We start from the raw sequence: 22,200 nt of genomic DNA on the forward strand, positions 1-22,200 counted from the left end.
TTTGCTAGCCTCCACATACTCACTAGCTTTCCTTTGCTGCTTTAGTCTTTCTGTGGCTTCTGTGTTTGAAAGGCCATAAGGCTGGCCGACATACAGGTCAGGAACCTGGCTTCCTTTTTTCTTTCTTTCTTTGGGGAGGGGCTGAGTAGTGAATCCAGAGCATCGTGTGTGGTGAGCGCACACTACACAGTCCTGTTGCATTCTCCAAGTAGGAGCATGGCAGCCAACTAAGCACCAGGAATTCCTCCTAAAGCTAATCCTTTTGAGAAGTTATTATTGTGGCTTGTACTTACGCGTGGCAGATTTTGAAACTGAAGTTCTTTGTAATCTTGGGATTGAGCTATTCCTATTTTTAGACATACAGGTGATAAATTTCTGTATATTGAAATCAAGAAAAGGAATAGATCCTAGGCATCTGTATTTAAGCTAAGTACATCAGTTATCAATACAGATACTTTCTTGGCTGTTTTTTTGAGGAGATTGAGAGAACATATTTCATTAAATGTAAATATTTAAAACGAGATAACTGGTCCTGCATATGTACACTTTAAAAATTTTTTTATTGGTTCTTTGAAAGTCTCACTGTATAGTACAGACTGACCTTGAGTCAGTGGTCTAGGCTGGCCTCAAAATTGTGGCAGTCTTCCTGCCTCAGCCTCCCAAATGCTGGGATTACAGGCATTGCCACCACGCCCAGATGTACACTTTTTACCTTTTATACAACTTAACTAATTTTTCTCATTAGTCTTTAAGGAAAATTTTGATTTTCATATCTAGTGTTAGGGAAAAAATGGTCAAGAATAAAAATTGACTTGAGGGATTAATTCTGAGAGTTGTGGTTTTTTGGAAATCAATTTTTCATTGTATAACAGCTGGCTGCTTCATGTTCTTGTGAGATTTTATTTTTGTTTTGTTTTGCCTCAGGATGTTGCCTTCCTGGAGAAACTGATTAAAGATGATATAGAACGAGGAAGACTGCCCTTGTTACTTGTTGCGAATGCTGGTAGGTATCATGAACCTGAATCTTTGATTTTGGATATATAAGGGGAGAACTTAGCCTAAAAATGCCAAGTCTCAAGAAATATTTGTGTGTTCCATGTTTAAGGTAGTCTATTCACAAGGTAGTTAGAACTGTAATATTAAAAGTTGGCTATTTAGATTTTTTAGTTGTTTTGTTTGGGGAATTATTTTGTGTGCATACTTTTTCATTTAGGTTGTAAATGCTTCTCTTAAGTATTTCCTTTCTCCTTTCTAAATTGGAATTTGAAATGTCACACTCCTACCCTCATGCTGGTGTTTGGACCCAGGGCCTAGCACATATTTAGCAAGTGGTGTACCACTGAGCTACACCCCTGGCTCTGAAATGTTACTCCTAAATATCCACCTTGTAGATAGCAGGTCAACTACCACTTTCTGCTCTTTGTTATCTTTTCCTTTTTTTTTTTTTGTGGGACCTTGCGCTTGTGAGGCAGGCAGCAGAAACACTGAGCCAAATCCCCAACCCTCTGCTGTTTATTATCTTGAATTCACCATTGTACTTGAAGTTTTAGATGGTGCAGTAAAGCAAGAAAAATAATTAGATACTATTCAGGTTAGAAAAGAGGTAAAGCTGTCTTTATTGATGATGATATAGGTAGAAAGTTCTGAGGAAACTGAAGAAAAGGCTTCTGAAACTAGTGAACCTAGCAGGGTTGCTGGGGTTTTGCCTACTAGTGGGCACAAGTGGAAATAAAAAACATGAAAAAATTGAAAGTTAAAACAAAGTACACGGAATACATTGAAAAATGTAGAATATTGCTGAAAGAAATTCGAGAAAACTCAAGGTAGATGGACTGATATTCTACATATGGGTCAGTAATATTAAGTTGCTTCTCCCCAAACCAATCTATGTATTCAACTCAATCCTCAGGAAGCTACAGTTTCTTTTTGTTTTGTTTTGTTTGGTACTGGGGATTGAACTGGATCTTTGCACTTGCAAGGCAGGCAGCAGAACCACTGAGCTAAATCTCTGGCCAGGCTCTAGTTTCTTAATAGACATTGGTAAATTGATTCTAAACCAGTCGTGGAAATGCAGAGGAGCTAAGAATAACCAAAATAATATTGAAAGGGAACAGATTTTGAAGACTTATCCTATCTAATTTTAATACTTCCTGTAAAGCTACAGATAGAAGTTGAAGAGTGTCTTCAGTGGTAGAACTCACACTCAATAAGTGTGAGGCCATGGGTTCAGGTCCCATTGCGCACACACATAAATACACACACAACTGCAAATCAAAATTGTGTGTGATTAAGTGAAGCAAATGGAGAGTTCAGAAATACTTATGCATATGGTGGCTTTTTTTTGGTGGCTGTACTGGGGACTAAACTGAGGGCCTTCACATTAAACTACATTCTCAGCTCATTTTTATTATTTAATTTAAGTCAGGGTCTCACTAAGTTGCCCAGGCTAGGTTCAGACTTGCAGTGCCTCTGTTTCATCTCCTAGAGTGCAGGGATTACAGGCATGTGCTACCATGCCCAGCCAGTCATTTAATTTTTTTTGTTTTGGTATTGGGGATCGAACTCTGGACCTTGTGCTTGCAAGGCAGGCAGCAGAACCCCAAGCTAAATCCCTGGCCCTGGTCATTTACTTTTTAACAATGATACCAACATAACTGAAAGGAGGAACAATAGTCTGGTAATCTTTTCTACCATTCATTTTGGAACAAGTGGATATCCGTATAGAAAAACACTGAACTGCTGGGCGTAGTGGCGCACGCCTATAATCCCAGCACATGGGAGGCTGAGGCAGGAGGATGCTCTCAGTTCGAGACCAACCTGGGCTATTTAGTGAGTTCCAGGTCAGTCTCAACTACATAGTGAGACCCTGTCTCAAAAAAACGAAAACACTGAACCTTCATGCTTGTCTGTCTGTAAATAACTATGGATGATTCATAGACCTAAACATAAGCCCTAAGGTAACAAAATCTCTAGAAGAAAATAGAGGAAAAGATCTTTGTGATTGACACAATCTGGGCATGGTGGCATATGCCTGTAATCCCAGCACTTGGGAGGCTGAGGCAGGAGGATAGCTGTGAGTTCAAGACCAGCTGGGCTAGTGAGTTCCAGGTCAGTCTCAACTACATACTGAGACCCTGTCTCAAAAAAAAAAAAAGACCCAAAAAGGCTGGTTTCGTTTTTGTTTTGTATTTAGGGGGGGGGTACTGGGGATCAAACTTGGGACCTTGCACTTGAGAGGCAGGTGACAGAACCACTGAGCTAAATCCCCAACCCCCAAAAAGCATTTTTGATAAATTAGACTTTATCAGAAATTAAAAGCATGACTGGGGATATAGCTCAGTGGTAGAGCATGTACTTAGTATGTGCAAGGCTCTGTGTTCAGTTCTCAGTACCAAAACAAAAACAACAAAATTTTTTTGCTGTTTGAAAGAGATCCTATTTAGAAAACAAAAAGCAAGCTAGAGATTGGAAAAAATATTTGCAGTACATTTTTCTGAAAATATTTCAAAATATATAAAGAACTCTTACAACTCAATAAGACAGCTGATAGTTTATTAAAATGAAGATTTGAATAGGCACCTCTCCAAAGAAAATAAGTATATAAACCCTTGAGAAGACGCTTAACATCTTTAGTCACTGGAAAAACGCAGTTTAAAACCAGTAAGTGCTGGGGGTGTCCCTCAGTGACAGCGTTTACCGCACACGCGGAAGGCTCTGGATTTGATCCCCAGCACCACACACGCACACACACATGTGCATATACACACCCACCCCAAAACAAACAAACACACTGAGATATCTGTTTGAATGCTGAAAATAATTGCAGTTCCAAATTCTGGTGAGTATGCAGCTCAACTGGAACTGCAGAACCTTGCAGTCCTTCTGGAAAACAGTTTGGCAGTTCCTCAAAAGGCTAAACATAAAATTACCATATAATACATCAGTTCCACTGTGGGTATTTATCAGAGAAATGAAAACTTACCATATAATACATCAGTTCCACTGTGGGTATTTATCAGAGAGAAATGAAAACTTATCTCCCCACAGAAGTCTGTTGAAAAATGTTCGTAAATAAAACAGCACAGCTACCTTTCATCTGTGAATGGGTAAAGACAAGGGTGTATCCAAGTCATATAGCTGTGTGCACCCACTATCTCAGCACTCTGGGAGACTGAAGCAGGAGGATCACAGGTTCAAGCCTTGCCTGAGCAACTGTAGACCTATGCAGCAACATAGAGGAATTTCAAAATATGCTAGGTATGAAAAGCAAGATACAGTAAGTTAGTCAACTTAATACATAATTCCCTTCGTAAGAAATTCTGGCTGAGCTTGATGGCCCATGCCAGCAATCCTAGCACTCGGGAGGCCAGCCTGAACTGTGTAGCAAGACCCTTTCTCAGCAGAACAAAACAGTGAAATTCTAGGAAAGATACAACTATGCTAATGGAAACAGACCAGAATTGTCTAGGACCAGTGAGGCGTTGGGAAGAGAAGTGACTATAGTGGGAGCAAAGGAATTTTTGAGATGATAGGTACAGTCTATACCTTGATTATATTGGTGGTTATATCCTATGTATGTTTGTCAGAACTCATTGAACTATACAGTTAAACGAGCAGGATTATGGCTGTGAATTACACTTCAATAAAACTATTTATTTAAAACAAGAAAATACTTAAATGTCCACCTTATTGCCAGCAGGAAAACCATTTCCTCCTGACTTATCTGCTGTCTGTTTAAAAGGAAGTAAATCCACCCATAGCCAGTCACCTGTTAGATGCAAGGGGCTGCAGCTGGCATGTGACTAAGGGACTGGTCAGTGGCCACATTGCTACGGCCAGAGTGCACATCTCAGTTCAGTCAGCAGACACTGACAAAAAATACGAAGAGGAATCTGAATGTGGTCCAGGCACTAAACAGCTCTGGGCCTTGATTTGGAGGCAAGGATCATGTGGAACTGTCCTGTGCTGCATTTGATCTTATTTCACCCAACCTAAATGTGTTAAGACATTTTTTTTAAAATTTGAGAGACTTAATATGCAAAGGGGAAGTTTTCAGCACTTTTCCTGGCACAGACAGTGCAAAAGAACCATTTTCCTTAGCTGGGCTGTGGAGGTCCTTGGGGAGGGTGTAAACTCTTACTAGTTGGGAACTCTGCTAACTGGAAAGTTTGGACTGATGGGAAAATGCATGACTCCCAAGTTTTTTTTAAGCTCCGTCTGAAAAAGGATCTGCCCAACAAAATCTGTAATTCAATCAGGTTACCAAAGGAGTGGCTCAAAGTGTTTAGTATGTTTAAACAGGCTTCAGAATGGAAAAATACACAGATTCGTCTGTGTATTTTTTTTTTATAAAGGACACACCCCAATGAAAATAACCCATAAAATGACAAAAAAAGAATAAAAAAGGAATGGGAAAGGATAGTGTAGGCCAGTGATGGCAAACCTTTTAGAGCTTTCAGTAACAAACAGGCCGCTGCAGTATGTGTGCCATAGTTTTGCCACCACTGGTCTGGGCACCTGCTCCTGACAAAACAAAAATACTACAGCAGCGTTAGTATGTAAAATAAACTTTGTTTGGTGAACGACAGTCTGCTAAAAGCAGAAATGGTTATGGCACATATCTTTGAAATACGTGAAGAAAAAACAGATCGATAGTCTTGGTGGGAGACTTCACTATATTTTTCGTGAATAAACAAGAATATACAGAAAGTGGTTGTAAGAGATTTTAGTAACAATTAGATACATATAATGAAGAATGCATGTCTTTAAAGCTTACATATATCAACTTGTAAAAGAAATTAACTTCAGTCCACATATTCTCAGAACCAGGGGTATAAGCTACTTCCCTCCTGGAGAGATACTGTATAGAAAAGCATTTATGCTATAAACTTTCAAAAGATATTTGTTCTTTGAATCTTCTTGCCTATTTGTTTTATGGTAGGAACTGCAGCAGTCGGGCACACAGACAAGATTGGGCGTTTGAGAGAGCTCTGTGAGCAGTATGGCGTGTGGCTTCATGTGGAGGGGTACGTGGATGATGAGATCGGGTGGTTCTGTGTTGTCCCATGAAGAGTGGACATCCAGGCCTGTCACGTACTGAAATTTATTACTGAGGGCCCTTTTGGTTTTTGTTTGGTTTTGTTGTTAACTTTTTGAGAGTGTGTCTTCTTGCTGTGTTAGCCCAGGCTGGCCTTGAACTTTTGGCCATCTTCCTGCCTTGATGATAGGCATGTACACCACACCAGGCTCATTTTGTTGCAGATTTTTTAAAATTCCAAAGTGGCTAAAGGAGAGAGAGGTTCCAGTGCCCCACATAACCAAGAAGATTGTTGCTAGGTCTGACTTCAGCCATAATGTCAGCCAGAACTCAGTGTCGTCCTCCCCGTTGCATTTCCCCAATCACAATCACTTGGCTTGATTTCCTGTGTGCTGGCTGTGTGGGGGCCTTTCCTATTTGGGACATAGTAACTGCAGAAACTCCATCTCTCTTTCCAACTTGTGTTCATCGGTCAGGAGGCCCAACAAGTGTCATGTTGAACCAGTCACTGTGGCCAGGGAAACAGTCCTCTGGCAGTTCATGGGATCTGTTTGGTTCAGAGCTTCTGGTCTATTGGAAGAAAGTGGGGGAGTTTCCCAGAAGGCCACTGGGGTGCCTTTAAGGGAAGGGGTGGTGGGAGATACAGGGCAGCCAGAGTGCCCGTGCCACTGCATCCTCGAGGGGGATTCTTTATGTCTCTGTAGAGAATGGTTCCTGGAAAGTAGTAGCTGTGAAAGATACGGAGTAGTGCACGCATCTTACTAAATGAGTTCTCCTGTGAAGCACGTTTTTATTAAAAAGGTTTTGAAGAGTTTCCCAGAATTTGTGTAGTCCACATCTGTTGCTGTAATCAGAGCTAAAAGACATTCACATGTCGCTTTGCAGCAGCACAGTCGTGGTTTTTGTTTTGTGTGGGAAGCACAGACTTAGTCATTAATGTGAAGTAATAATTACTGTAGTTCTTAGATTGGTGTTTTTTCTTCCAGTGTGAATCTGGCAACATTGGCTCTCGGTTATGTGTCCTCATCGGTGCTGGTATGTTGTTGACTTACTAAATATTTGTGTTCCTGAGAAGGAATCTAAAATCTCTGAATTCTCAGTTTTTCACTTTTATGAGTGGAGGAGGGAGCTGGGTTTGTATTCTGATAATCCAGGGAAATGCTGTTCTCTCTTCGGTAGGCTGCGACTAAATGTGACAGCATGACACTGACCCCCGGCCCGTGGCTGGGTCTGCCCGCGGTTCCTGCAGTGACGCTGTACAAACACGACGACCCGGCCCTGGTGAGCTTACTCTCCTGGGGAGGAGGCAGGGAGTGGCATGTAGTCATTATTGGCTTTAGGGACAAAACACAGAAAAATGAAGGAAAAGGTGAGTATTTCCACTTAATTCCACTTAATTCATACACAAGTGTTGTATATATGAACTTTGTCAGTAAATCCATTCCGTATGTATTGTTGTAGTCATTCACCCCGTACTTCACGGTGTGTATGAAGGATTTTGTGGCATTTTATCCGTGTAATAATAATATTCTGTCGCTCAAGTATCACAATTCATTTAATCATGGCCATTTGTGAACTTTTAGGACGTTTCAAATGTCTGTTACTGAAATAATGAGACAATAAACATATTTCTCAGTTTTAAATTATTTCCTTAGATAAGATCCCTGACTTGGGAGTATTTTAAGGCTCCTGATGTGCTTTGTCAAATAGGTTGTCACCTGATATTTCGGTAGTGGATGGGTTAGTGACAGGCACATGCAGAATGAGTGTTAAGTGATTTGTCGCTAACACGGTTGATGACTCGCTCAGTTATGATGACTAGGTATTTGAGAATGCTCAGAGCAACCCTGCGCGGGGCTGCTGCTTGGAAGAGCTTAGTTCTGCTTCTGGGATCTATAAGGATTCTCGTCCTGGTTTTGCCACTCCAGGATATGTACCTCATGAAGGTGTTGGATGATCGAATGGATAATGCAAGCCAATTGTGTAGCCAAGTGTCAAACAGAGCGTGTATAAATATGAGCCAGTTAGTTCCTGGATTCCAGTGTCTTTGACTAATGCATTGATATTGGCTTTTTTAGACATTAGTTGCTGGTCTTACATCAAATAAGCCAGCAGACAAGCTGCGTGCCTTGCCTCTGTGGTTGTCTTTACAATACTTGGGACTCGATGGCATTGTGGAGAAGATAAAGCATGCCTGTCAACTCGTGAGTAGAAACCTCAAGTTTAACTGAGTCGTGATGACTCCTCAGCAGACGCAGATAGAAAACCTGTCATTCCATCCAGTGTTCTGTCCTCCGGGTACTGCTTTGTGAACATGTTTCCTGTTGGTAGTTCTGGGAGAGGCTGTTTGCACTGACCAACAACGGCACAGATGAGGGCAGATGGGCCAGGGATTTAGCTCAGTGGTTCTGCTGCCTGCCTTGCAAGCACAGGGTCCTGAGTTTAATCCCTGGTACCAAGAAAGAAAAAAAGAAAGAAAGAAAAGGAGTACCACTGGCAGCCTGGGGTGAGAACTGGGGTCACGCATGGCTTCCTGGGAAGTAGGGAGAGTGCAGAAAGGGAGGATAATGCCAGTAGGCTGAGCCTCCAGGGTAAGGGGTAACGGGGCTCAGAGGTGGGATACAGTGGCCTAGATAATCCCAGTGCACTGGGTTAGCTTCCCAGATTGCAGGATTCTAGCCACAGTTCTGATTATCTTTGCAGTCAAGGTCTTCTAATTGTGAAAAATACATAATTGTCGTAGTCAATGTGCATGCTATAACAAAATACCTTGGACTGAGTAATTTTCAAACAACAGAAATGTGTTGCTTGCAGTTCTACAGGCTGATCTAACATCAAAATGCCAGCAGATTCAGTGTCTGGTAAAGACCTGTTCCTCTTAGATGGTGGCTGTTCTGTCTCTCATGGCAAGGGTGAGAGCAGACCAATCCCATTCATGAAGGTGCCACCCTCAGACACTAACCACCTCCAGAGGCCCCACTTCTTTTATACTGTTGCACGGGGAATTAGGGCTCAGGAATTTGGGGCAGATGCAAATGTTCAGACCATAGATTTATAAAGCAAAGTGTAACATTTATGTAGTGAGAGCTGGACACCACTAAATTCAGAAGCATGATGTCACCGCCCGATACTCCATTTTCTCACCTGTGTTAGGAATAATAATGCAGAAAGTATTGTTAGTGAGGACTTAATGAGTTGATGTGTGTAAAGCTCAGAGAGTAGTCCTGCATACAGCACGTTAAGCATACAGGTTTATATCTCTGGTTTTTTTTTGTTTGGTTTGGTTTTTTGAGGCAGGGTCTCACTATGTAGTTGAGACTGACCTGGAACTCACTGTGCAGCCCAGGCTGGTCTCAAACTCACAGTGATCCTCCTGCCTCAGCTTCCCGAGTGCTGGGATTACAGGCATGCGCCATCACGCCTGGCTTGTATCTCTGTTTTAAATGTGTTCTTGGACTGGAGGTACAGCTCATGGTGAGCACAGGTCTAACATACATAAGGCCCTGGGCTTGCTCCGCCCCACAGTTTTCTCGGGGAATTGGCACTTCTTAGGTGTCATTTTTATACTTAAGAAAAATGAATGTGTACATATTTCGCTAGCATAGTTCCTTCATTTGTTAGGGTAGTTCCTTTTCACATCAATACCTTTAAAACTTATGTTTATAAAAGCACCATATTTTTAAAAAAGTGTTCTTATGCCATTAGGTCATGATTTGGCTGTTAGGAAAGAGAGGCCCTCACTGCCACAGTAACTGAATTCAGGGAGAGTCTAGATAGCAAGGGCGAGTTCTTCACTTCACCAGGACCTGTAAAGTGCACAAGAATAAACGATGACGTCAATTACTAAGCCCTGAGGTTGCCACAGCTGGCATCTTCCTGCAGCCAAAACCTGTAGCTGATTTCAAGTTCTCAGGAGGACGTGAATGACGCCATCCGGCTGGCACGTCGTGCTAAGTGCCTATGTTGAGCTGTTGCGGCTCTAGTGTTTTGCCTCACCCTCTAGACATTCCCTGAACGAAGTTGTCGGTCTTCTCTGTTTCCTTCTCTTCTCACTGTTCTCACCATCTTCTTTGTGGGTAGATTTGTTTAGTACCAAGCACACTACAAAGCACTTTGCGTGCTTAGTTTCGGGTGAGTCCCTGGGATGACAGCATGTTAGAAATGAGGCTTCGTTGGGCTGGGGATTTAGCTCAGTGGTTCGGTGGCCTGCCTTGCAAGCGCAAAGACCCAAGTTCAATCCCTGGAACCAAAAAAAAAACAAAGGAGGCTTCGTGAGGGCTTTTCCAGCATGCAGGGCTCAGTGAATATCCGCTGGATGAGTGCTCCCCGCACCTGAGTCAGGCACTGTGACTGTCCTCGTACTGATGACCAGGAAACAGGAATTGGAGCATACAGTGGAGGTGAGGATAGCAGGAGCTCACATTTGCACTCTGGTGTAGACACCGTTCCTGAGTTCCCAGTGTATTGTTGACTTGGGTAATTTTCCTGACAACCCAGTACCATAGATACTGTTGTTCCCATTTTATGTTAAGGGAACTGGCCCTGCGGGTGCTCGTTGGCAGAGCTGTGCTCTTTGTCTGTCCTCAGGCCAGCTGTGTCCCCTCATAGTACTGTGCCTTACTCATGCTTCTACTCAGTGGTTTTTAAAGGAATGGCCTCTACCACTAATAGGATAGATTCACACGTCTCATTAGAAACAGCTTTTTTGTTTATTCTCGTTATTTTTGGCACAGGATCTCTTTATGCAGCCCAGGCTGCCTCAGCCTTCCCAGTGCTGGGACTACAGTGTACCGCCACACCTGGCCAGAAACAGATTTTCTTAAATCTCTGTGTGGAATTTTTACCTGGAAGATTAGAGAATATTTTCAGATCTAGAATTGCAAAAATTGGCAGTCAAAGTTAGAAATCACTAAGTTGCAGATGCCTGAAATCCTTGTTTGCAGGCCTTGAATCCCCTCATGAAAACTGAATCCGCATGTTGACCTAGTGAAATCACATGAGCTGTCTTTGTCATTTGCAGAGTCAACGGTTGCAGGAAAGTTTGAAGAAAGTGAACCACATCAAAGTGTTGGTATGGTATATAATTTCCTATTTTGAAATATTTTTTTAAAAATTTCAACAACAAAATGCTTTTCTCCAAATGTGATGCATTTCAGTTGAATTGTGACAGCTCCAGTTTAAAAAAAAAAAAAATTCAGCCTTTGCAAAAGCATCATGCATTTGTTCTGTGACTTGGACAGTTAGCCCAAGACCAAGAAATTGTACTTTACAAGGCTTAGATTTCAGTAATGCCTTTCTATAGTTCATTGACTTGACCTCACTGAGGACTCTAGATCACCCATTTTCTGAAAAGAAAAATCATTCTGTCTCAGAATGCTTTGGGCTACTTTTTCTGAAACTTTCCGGTCCCAGAGTTCATATTTGCACCAGGGTAATGAGAAAGAGTAAAGCAAGTAGGCCTGCTCTTCTCTTCTCCTGAATTCATCCTAAAATGAATCTCTTGCACCTTTGGGATAATAACTCGAGGAGGAGATGAGAATTTAGCAGCGCTGACAGCCAAGAATGAGTATCGGTTCAGGTGGGAACGTTTCGCTCCATTGCGTGTCATGGGGAGTTTTGCTGGGAGTGTATCGGTCAGATTTTGATTTAAACAGACTCCCTGAGTATGTGACAATTCTGCAGAGTACAGTTAGCTTTAAAACTAGTATTTCTGTGTGGTCCGAGTTAGTAAATTTCCTTCTGTTTTAGGATGTGGGCTGAGGGCAGCTGCGGGCTCCTGTCAGGCCTGAGTAGTAGCAGCTGGGAACCCCGCAGCCTGAGTTCTGGCTGGGGAGCTTTGGAAAGATAGGCTGGCCGGTAGGAGTGCGGGAGATGACTCCCAGCCAGGACCCTGGAATGTCACGGGGTGGCCCGGGACTTGGAGTCATTTTCTTACCCTCGGTGGGACCCTTCGGGTGGCAGAGGGACTCTGAGCATGCGGTTTGGAATCCCTGCCTTGCCGAACCCTCTGGACTCCTCCGTGTCCTTTCTCCTCCAGGCGGGGGTCTGACGGAGCTAGTTTGTCCGGAATTCTTTTGAAGCATCTTGTAAGGCTACACACAGCCCAGGCACAAATCCCGCCCTGTCCTTTCTTCCAATGGCTGCTTTTTCGGTAACGGATCTGTCGCTCATCATCGTCGCTGCAGCTGCTGCTGCTTTGTAGAATATACGTATACGCCTGATCCCATGCCTTGTACTAAGTGCCTCACTTGCACTACTTCCTTTAGCCCCCTTCCCAGTTCTGTTCCTGAGCTTTCAAACCTTCCATCAAATGCAGACAGACTTCCCCTGACCACTCTACCTACCTTCCCTCTGCCACCCATCATTGTATGCCCTGAGAGGTTTTCTTCCTTATGTGTTCACTGTATTTTTTCCTGTAGAAGCTCTATGGAGGCTTTGGGCAGATTTACCACCATGCCTCGCATAAGCATTAAAGCCCAAGGTTCAGCCCAGCTCTGCTCTGCTCTTTGTGCTGTGCGTTTCTGTTTCCTCTTCGTAGATTTACCTTTGTTGTGAGCCCAGGGATTTTTTTTTTTTTCCTTTGCGGGCTTGGTTGTGGGGTGGTTGATATAGGTTCTCACTATGTAATTCAGGCTGGCCTTGAACTCACAGTGGTAGCCCAGGCTGGCCTCAGCCTTATGGTGATCCTCCTGCTTCAGCCTCCCGAGTGCTGGGATGACAGAGGTGCATCATTGGTTTAAAAATTTTTGGTTACTGGTTATATTTAATCCATCATTTGATATTTAGAATAGGTAGCTTGTGTACTAGCTACCATGTGGCTAGAACCCGAATTTCATGTGTATCACCTTGTACAATCTTTCTTACGCACACTGACATTTGTAATGAGAATTCAAGGAAAGCTGGGCATGATGGCATCCTGTAATCCAAGTACTCTGGGAGGATGAGGCAGGAGGATCACATATTTGGACCCAGCCTGGGCAACTTAGTGCCTTAGCAAGATGCTATTTAAAGGTAAAAGGGCTGAGATGAATCTCAACAAGAAGCCTCTGGGTTCAATCCCCAGTAGAACAGGAGAAAGAGAGGGAGGGAGGGAGGGAGCCAGTCATTCTGTTTTATTTTATTTTTTTTTTGGTACCAAGGATTGAACTCTTGACCTTATACTTGCAAGGCAGGCACAGTGTCACTGAGCTAGACCCCTGGCCCTACTCTGCTTTATCTTAACTAAAGAAGAGGAAATGGCTGGATTATTTTGTCACCATTTTTTGTTCCTTCTTTATTGGGCTTACTCTACTTTATTTAAATGTTAATACCATTTCCTCCCTGCAACATGGTCTTGATATAGCATGCACCACTAGGCTTGATAAATATTAATACTTTTAAAGAAACAAGGGCAGGCTAGGTGTGGTGTTGAACACCTGTAGCCCCAGCACTTGGGAGGCTGAGGCAGGAGGATCTCCTTGAGTTCAGGGCCAGCCTGGGCTACATAGTGAGACCTTATGTCAAATGAATGAATGAATGAATGTTTATGTGAAAGTTATAGGAGATGACAGATGGAAGCCATTTTAGCGCAGGAACTAGCTCAATAAATTATTGGAAGAATTGAATATAAATTGAAATCAGATTTACATCCATATGATCCTTTGAAAAATTGGTAGAAAAGTTTGTGGGCTGTTTATTTCCTGTCTCTTCAAGTGAGTCGGCACCCTCATTGTAGGAGCATAGGTTTCCAGACTGGAGATAAACCGCACAGTTACTGAACGTTTGGAGAGCTGGCCCTCCAGGGCCTCACCCCACAGAAGTACCACACTGGCCGTGGGGACGCTGCTGCTCTCTGTGGTCCTGACTGTGCTACAGCTGATAGCCGAACGAGAGTCCGCGGTGCGGTGAGCGTTTTCGTGTTAGCGGACTGACTGGTGAAGTGGGTTGATGTGTCTCCCAGAAGTGCTGAATCTAAGTACAAAGTAACTGTTTAGAAAACGCGTACAGTTCCGTGATCATGTACAGTGCCAACAGCACTGGCATCCTGTTCTCCAAGTGTTACGAGATGAGGAGAGAGTACTTGTTCTGTTTCTTTTCTACCAGGTCTAATAAATCTTGAATGATTGCTAGGATTCTTTGAAAGCGTTGACACCCTCAGCACTGATTCTAGTTCCAGTCTTTCTTACCTTTTTGATCATTAATGTTGTTTATAAATATTAAACTTTTCCCCTGCTTTCAGTGTCCAGTAGTAATCTCAGAACCACAGTGCGCTCTCAGGAGGGTCACACTCCTAAACATTTTAGTTTTCTTTTTGTTACTCTAAAACTGAAATCAACCTTTGAATTTTTTGTTGTTGTTGTTTTGGTTTTTTGAGATGGGGTCTCAGTATATAGTTGAGACTGACCTGGAACTCACTATGTAGCCCAGGCTCCGCGATCCTCCTGCCTCGGCCTCCCAAGTGCTGCCATTATAGATGTGCATCACCACACCCGAGTTAACCTTTGAGTTTTTAAATGTACAAAACGGAGCACGTCCAGACTACTTTCCCGGCCGACCATCTCACTTGGTGGTGTCGCCATTTACTGTCACTTGGTAACACTGGACTTGTGTTTGTACAGGTGGAAGATGAGCTCAGTTCTCCAGTGGTGGTGTTCAGATTTTGCCGGGAATTGCCACACTCCTCAGGTAGGTGATTTTAAAAGGGGATATTTTTGTGTCTTTTTTTTTTGGTACGGGGCTTGAACTCGGGATCTTACACTCAACTTATCTGACTTCCTTGGATTGTGCTTGGCCCTTTTCAGACCCTGCACCTCATAGCAGCGAGTGAGCATTAGAAGTAGAAAGCAAATCAGACCACTTCCTTCCTACAGCACGATAGCATCCTCCTGTTTTGGTTAAATGAAGCCAGGCTCTTTCCGTGGCCCCTGAGGGCAGCGTGTTTGGCTCCCGCCTTCCCCTGACACTCCTTCCTCCTCAGCAGTGTACTTCAGCCCTAACACTCTGCTGCCTTGGCATCTGCTGTCCCATCTGCCTCACATGCATTTCCTCTCGCCCTTAGGTCTGCACTGAGTTCCCACCTCCCCAGAGCGCATCTGCTCTGTCCTGACTGAAGGGCTCCATCCTACCGTGCCCCGGCCCATGGCTGTCTTTCAAGGCACTGGCAATGACCAGCATGTAGTGATTTTCTTTTTCCAGTTAGGATATAAGCTCCGAGGCGACAGAAGCCCTGCTGGCTTTGTATATCCCAGGTGTCTGGTACAGTCCCAGGTGTGAGCAGGCTCGCGGACGACTTGGTGGCTCAGGAGAAGTTTTGGGAAGCCCAGTTGGGATGCTTGGTACTGTGCTTGACTTTGCACAGTGCTTGGTAGACTAGGTGTTGACTAGTCCAGAGGCCTTCAAAGCAAACTTTTTCAAAAAGTGAAGTTAGGAATTCTTTTCTGGAAATGTATTCAGACATTATATAGTTTGTGAGGTAAAAAAGTGTATTATGGTAAACTTTCCGGCAGAATCGTATCTGATTTCAGTACGATGTGAGGCTGTTCCCTTGGGTCTAATGATAGGATCTCAGTGCAGTGTTTAAATTGGCCATGTTTTGGGGAGTGAATCCTTTCTGTTTTGGCCTCAGATCCAGAGTGTAAATCGGTCCCAATGCCCAACATGGCGCCCTCCACAGTCGGCTGGGAGAGACATTCCTGTGATGCTCTGAATCGCTGGGTAAGGTGGCAGCTGTCTGCCTTTCTCTTTACATCCCAGAGCAGCATGGCTGGGGTAACACAAGCGCTCGACTTGTCCTGGGGTTCTTTTCTGTCTTCATGGCATCGTGCCCTTAGTTTCCACCGTGACTGTACGGCTGTGCAGTGTACAGCCATGAAACAGCCGCATTGTGACTGCAGTACGGCTGCTGTGCTCTGGGGAGGGCAGCAAGGCGAGTCCCAGGAGGACCTCCAGCAGCTGGGCAGTGTGAGCCAGCGGCATTGTGCTTCGGCACCTTGTGGACACTGAAATGGTACCTCTAGGAATTTAGTCGGGTGTGCGGAACAGTGTGAGCATGTTCTCCATGGTTACAGACCATGTTGCTGAATGTTAGGCAGCCAGGAAGTGGCTGGCACAGATTAAATGAAGAATGCAGATTACTAGAATCTGTAGGATCTAGTTACACCATTGACAGAGAAAACACTGGAGTAGTATACCACATGTAGCAGTGTTTGAGTGGTGTATTGTGGATACTTTTTACATTTTTCATTTACCTGCATTTTGTAGAGTTTTATAGAGTGAATTGTATTATAAAAAGGAAAACAAGCCAGACATGGTGGTGCAGGCTTATTATCTCAGCACTGCTGAAGAGTGGAGCGGGGAATTGCAAGTTTGAGTCCAGCCAGGGCCACTCAGCAACTTAGTGAGAGCCTGTCTCAAAATGAAAGGGCTGGGGCCAGGTTTGGTGGCACACACCTATGATCCCAGCACTGAGGATAGCTGGAGCAGGAGGATTCCAATTTCTAGTCCCTCCAAGGCAGCTTAGCAACATTGTCTCAAAAAATAAAAGTAGTATGTACTGTTTAAAAAAAAAAAAAAAAGTGGCACAGGATATGGTGGCGCACAGCTGTAAACCCAGCACTTGGGAGGCTGAGGCAGGAGAATCACTGTGAGTTCAACGCCAGCCTGAACTATACAGCAAGGCTCTTTCTCAAAAGTGGCCATAAGTATTCAGAAACCCCCTGAAGATGAAAGGAAATGAGCTCCAGGAGCCCATCCCAGTCTGTGCCGAGCAGAGCGGGGAGGTGGCGTCCTGTGGTATGGGAACATGCGTCCTGTCCTCTTTCCTGCAGCTGGGAGAACAGGTGAAACAGCTGGTGCCTGCAAGCGGCCTCACAGTCCTGGATCTGGAGGTCGAGGGCACGTGTGTGCGGTTCAGCCCTCTGATGACAGCAGCAGGTAACTGGTCTGTGCGTTTCCCTTCCTTCTGTTCTGGGGAGACAGTTTTGAGCCCTTTGAAAGTCCAGGCTGTTAGGTTTACCTTCTGTCTGTCTGTCTATATTTTGCCACACTGGAGGTTGTACCAAGGGCCTTGGCACTAAAATGCATCCCCAGCCCTTTTTTTACTTTTCTTTTTTAGCAAACATTTATTGGTACATTTTAGATATACATAATGGTAAGATTTATCATAGGGAATTTGAAATTCCTTTTTTTATTTTTGAAAGAGGGCCTGGCTGCATCGCTAAGTTGCTCCTGCCTCTGTCTCCGAGGGCTGGGATCTCAGGCAAGTGCTGCCACACCCCACCTAATTTTCCTCTATATGTTGGGGTTTTTGTTTTGTGTTGTTTTTTAGTTCATGTTTGCAGTAAATGATTGCATTCATTGTAGGGAACAGATACATGTACACAACACATCTAAATTCTTTTTGCCCTATGATGTTTTGTGGTTTCTGGCATCAGTTTTTAGAGGGGCTATTTCTTTTTTCTTTTTTTTAAGGTAGCAAAAGTTTCACATTAATCTAAGATAGAAAAAGTGCATGTGTGGGACAATTGAGGTAGGAAAAGTAGCAATTTCTGCAGGTGCAAGTGGGCCACTGTGGAAGAGAGCACAGTGGCCACAAGGTTAATGGCCACTGTCCCCTGTAGCTCCCACTCCCCAGGCTGACTTCAGATCTATGCCTTATCCAAAACCTGCTTGGTCTGTGCAAAAGAAGCGAAGATAGCATTTTCTGCTTGGTCCCAGGTGTAGCCCTTGGGAACTGTGACAGGTCACGCCAACTTGCCCAGCTGGCTGGCCACACCCTAACCTCCTGCCTCACTTCCCTGAGAGACAAATACCCGTAATTCACCCACATTGAGGGTGTGCAGTAGTCCTCGTGGGGATTATGTGCTGTCCGACTACCTGGGATGCTGTGGCTCGCTGACTGGGCTGAAAACCTGCCAGAAGGCCCTGAGAAGCGAGTGCCTGTCAGGAAGCTGCCTGTTCAGTGGGAGAAAGGTTGGAGAATTTGTCAGGAGAGTCGGGGCTATAGTCTGTAGTATCCCTACCTGAAGCCTTGAACGGATAAACTTTACAGTTAGGTTGGAATGGAGAGCCCAAGAAGGAGCAGGTCGCAATATTTCCTGGTCTGTCATTAGAGGTGGACAGTGACAGATGCAGCAGTTTAGAGATTTCTACACTTCCTGTGGAGGAGAAAACATGGCAAAGAACAATACTAGAAAAACTACTAAGTCCCGAAGAGCGGTAGCCCTAGCAAGATGACCCACATTATGGATCTCATTAAAAACAGGATCCTAATAGAGGTGCGCACTGAAGATGAGGTAGACTAAGGGTCAGCTGTTTCTTTTCTTCCGGTCTAAATTTAGATCAGCATCCTGTTATAACTTCTCAAAAATAGCAGGCTTCTGAAGTCATTTGAATGCCTGTGTTTCGATGTCCTGTGACCTTCGGATTTCTTTCCCAAGGGTCCTTGCTCCCAACTGCACCTTTGAGTCACTGTGGAGCTTTAAAAACTACCAGTGGCTTGGCCCCCTACAGAGATTCTGATTTCCTAGGCCTTTTCTCAGTTGTGTTTATTTGTTTTGTACACCCTTAAGGAGTGCATGGTGTTTTGACATGCATGGCGAAGATGAGGCTGGGAAGGGGCACTGAGCTGCCGTGCCCCCTCCAGGCACGGGACCTGCCAGGATCTTAGAAACTGGGCATTGGCATCTTAAAAACTCCCTGGGAGATAACCCACTTTGCAGTCCCGCTTCTGTCTCTCTGAGATAGAAGCTATCTTTCAATTAGTTTTTTCTACTCTTAAAAAAAATCTCCCTGGAATTTTAATAGGCCAGTGAAAGTTGACAGCCCCTGTTTTAGACACTTCAGAAGGTCCTGCAGCCAAAAGAGTGTGGATTTTACCACAGAAAGTCCTGGCGACTGTGTCCTCTGCACCATTAAATACCTGTGGGACCCTGAGTAACATCTTCGAGCTCCTGATGGTGATGTGAAGACTAAAGTGACAGGAGGAAAAAGTATGGCGACCGTATGTAACAGTAATGTACTGTGTATTTCAAGAAAGCTAAAAGGACTTCGAATATTTCTGGTGAATGTTTAAGGAGATAGAAGCGCCCCTCCCAGTTTGAACACTGCAGTGTATTTGTGTCTCAGAACATCATTTGGTACCCCATAAATACATAGTTGTCATCCTTAAAAACTGGATTTTTAAAAAAATATATAAATTTGGGTGTGCTTTTCTGTGAGGTGACTTAAACATTCTTAGGAAATGTACAGAGGTTTATCATGAAGTATGTTCAGCATTTTTAGAAAGGTATTTTTCTTAACAATAGCAGAGTAGGAAATGCTAGGGATTCGTCCTGCAAAGCAAAAGCCACTGTGGAGCTTACTGATGGCCAGACCAGCAGTCTTGGGGGCTGAGTCTTTGAAGCTGGGGGGGCAAGGCCAGGACACCCTGAGGCAGCAGGAGCGGGCAGAAAGGGGAGCCTTGTGGCCTTGAAGTGACTGCAGTTGCCCTGCCCTTGCTGGTGTCCCCAACACAGACCTCCAAAGCCCTTCCCTTGCCCTCCACTGTGGTAATGTCGAGAACCTCGGGTTCTCTTATAATCAGACCAGAGCGGTGCTGTGTGTGACAAGAGTCCATTTTCTACACTGGAGTTTCACCGTGTGCCAAACCTATGAAACAGCTGGAGCACCAGCCGTGCTAGTTTTTAACACCTGGTTCTTTCCTGGTGGGTTAGGTGGCCTTTCTCTTGACTCCTCAGCTCTAGCTGACTGACCACACCTAGAGCTTTTGGCTTTGCCAATGAGGGTGGGGAGGGGATTCCTGTAAGCCATTCCTTATGTTTCTCAAATGCTCTGTGAATGTTTTCAAGTGTTAGGAACAAAAGGAGAGGATGTGGATCAGCTTGTAGCCTGCGTCCAAAGCAAACTGCCTGTCCTGACCTGTACGCTGCAGCTGCGAGAAGAATTCAAGCAGGAAGTAGAAGGGACTGCAGGTCTCCTCTATGTTGATGACCCGAACTGGCCTGGAATAGGGGTTGTCAGGTAAAGGCTTGGCTTGCCTCTTGATATTGGAGACTTTCCCGAATAAAGCACATGGTGGGTCATTTTGCGAACCAGCTTTGAAATTCAAGATGAGTATGTGCAGTCACAACATAGCTGTCTGTCCAAAATTCAACTAGATAGAACTTAAGGGAATTTACGAGGCCCAGCAGGCACCTCAGCCCACCATTGCATTCAGCAAGGCAGACGTCCCTAGGAGGCAGCGTGTGCTCTGTATGTGCCTGTGGGAGATACCAGTGGGGAGATGCCATCTGGGGTATACAGAGTATTCCACAAAGGTAAGAAACACAACCGTTTCCTGGGAGACCGCACACCACTGGCCTCTAGTGAGTGCATGCAGCCCTGTGGTGCTGTCCTCTTTAATAAGAACTTTTCATTGCATATATGAGACTCCCAGACCTTGCCTCTCTTTCCTATAAAGCCAATTACTTAGGCCTTATTTATATTCTTGAGAGTTTTCATTCTCAACACTATTCAGCCAAGCATGGTGTTGCATACCTATAATCCCAGCCCTTGGGAGGCTGAGGCAGACAAATTGCTGAGTTCGAGCCAGCCTGGAGTACGTGGTGAATTCAAGGCCAGCCTGAACTACACAGTAATACTCTGTCTCAGAAGACCAAAACAAGAAAGATACCGCCAGAGGCTCCTTTGCCCATTGGTCTTCATGTTGTGTCAGTCTCTCCCTATAACCCTGTGTTTCAGGAGACAGTTGACGTCTGATTAAAATGCTATTGTTCGATATTGTTTTTAGGTATGAACATGCAAATGATGATAAGAGCAGTTTGAAATCTGACCCAGAGGGAGAAAAAATCCACGCTGGACTCCTGAAAAAGTTAAATGAACTGGAATCTGACCTTACATTTAGAATGGGTAATTACTGCTTCTGTGAGTTAACTGCAGGGTGGAAGGGAGCTTTCTAATGGGCTCGACGGCTTCATCCACCTGGAGGAAGCTTTAGGTTAGGTCCAGGGGGAGGTGCAGTTCTTCATGGTCCCGCAGTTACAAAGGGGAGTGGCCAGGCCTCACTCGACAGAACGGGAGCCAAGCTTGTCTGCTGTTTCTGCCTGCAGGCCCTGAGTACAAGAGTATGAAGAGCTGCATTTACGTTGGCATGGCCAGCGACGACATAGATGTATCTGAACTGGTGGAGACAATTGCAGTCACAGCTCGGGAAATTGAGGAAAACTCAAGGGTCTGTAAGACTGATCAATGCTTTTGAGGGGGTTTGCCTCCCCATCTAACTGGGGTCATGAGAGAGGAAGCAGCCATGAAAAATGTCCACTCACCCCCAAAACGTCTGTCAGTGTCCCCATGGTTGAGGTGTCGTGCCAGACATCAGGAGAGCCAAGTAGGCCTGACACAGTTGCTGCCCTCGACTTGGCAGGCAGTGGGGAGATGCACACTCACGTGTAAGTGTGCAGCGAGTGCTGTGTATTCACAGTAGCTGCACGTTCCAGAAGACCCCTCTGCCTGCCAGCTCGGTGCAGAGCTCCTGAAAGAAGCTGGGCCTGAAGACAGGTGAAATGGGCGTCTCCGGTAACAGGACTCCCACCACGAACAGACCTGCCGCTTGGCCAGCTGGCACAAAGGACCAGAGTAGCCATTCCCTAAGCCAGATGTGTCTGAGACAAGACAGGTGCTTGTCATGTATCTTGCTTTGGGTAGGGGTCAGAAGAGAAGGGAGTTTGAAATGAAGTTGAGGAACCAGCTCCATTCACGGCTGGATGGGCCGTTGAGGTTTCTTCCAAACCTGACTATGGCTTCCGTCTTTTTCTCCTTGAATTGTTGAGTGGGTGACGTGTTTCTATTGATAGGACATTCAGGATGTCAGTAGTTTTTTCTCCTGTTGCTTATCAAGCAAGGCTGGTCACTGAGGTGTGTCTGGGCCTCCACAAGCATTTTACTGTCTTGTTTGGTTTTTCACTCTGGCCTACAAATGCAGAATTCCACTGCTAATGTACTTCTGTAAAACATCCCCAGTGCTGTGTCCACAGTTCCTGTCCATCCCAGCAAGAAGTGTAAGCCAGTAATGCCTTTCTTGGTCTTCTATAGCTTCTGGAAAACATGACAGAAGTCGTCCGGAGGGGAATTCAGGAAGCCCAGGTTCAGCTGCAGAAAGCAAATGAGGAACGACTTCTGGAGGAGGT

The 22,200-nt window shown here is 44.7% G+C and overlaps 1 protein-coding gene across 1 annotated transcript in view; it reads left to right on the plus strand.

Moving 5' to 3' along the window:
* LOC104851528 (pyridoxal-dependent decarboxylase domain-containing protein 1) overlaps positions 1–22,200 on the plus strand; it is a 34,431-nt gene that overhangs the window by 8,871 nt on the left and 3,360 nt on the right. The window contains exons 6-18 of the mRNA XM_010608726.3: positions 925–1,003; positions 5,942–6,026; positions 7,024–7,072; positions 7,217–7,318; positions 8,116–8,241; positions 11,058–11,108; positions 14,635–14,701; positions 15,642–15,730; positions 16,843–16,948; positions 19,864–20,035; positions 20,805–20,923; positions 21,124–21,245; positions 22,106–22,198. Of these exons, the coding sequence (XP_010607028.1) occupies positions 925–1,003; positions 5,942–6,026; positions 7,024–7,072; positions 7,217–7,318; positions 8,116–8,241; positions 11,058–11,108; positions 14,635–14,701; positions 15,642–15,730; positions 16,843–16,948; positions 19,864–20,035; positions 20,805–20,923; positions 21,124–21,245; positions 22,106–22,198 (1,260 nt within the window). The remainder of the gene's footprint in view (positions 1–924; positions 1,004–5,941; positions 6,027–7,023; positions 7,073–7,216; positions 7,319–8,115; positions 8,242–11,057; positions 11,109–14,634; positions 14,702–15,641; positions 15,731–16,842; positions 16,949–19,863; positions 20,036–20,804; positions 20,924–21,123; positions 21,246–22,105; positions 22,199–22,200) is intronic.

The sequence above is a fragment of the Fukomys damarensis genome, unplaced genomic scaffold (assembly GCF_012274545.1).
Source record: "Fukomys damarensis isolate Sample0158 unplaced genomic scaffold, DMR_v1.0_HiC HiC_scaffold_34, whole genome shotgun sequence".
NCBI classification, from domain to species: Eukaryota; Metazoa; Chordata; class Mammalia; order Rodentia; family Bathyergidae; genus Fukomys; species Fukomys damarensis.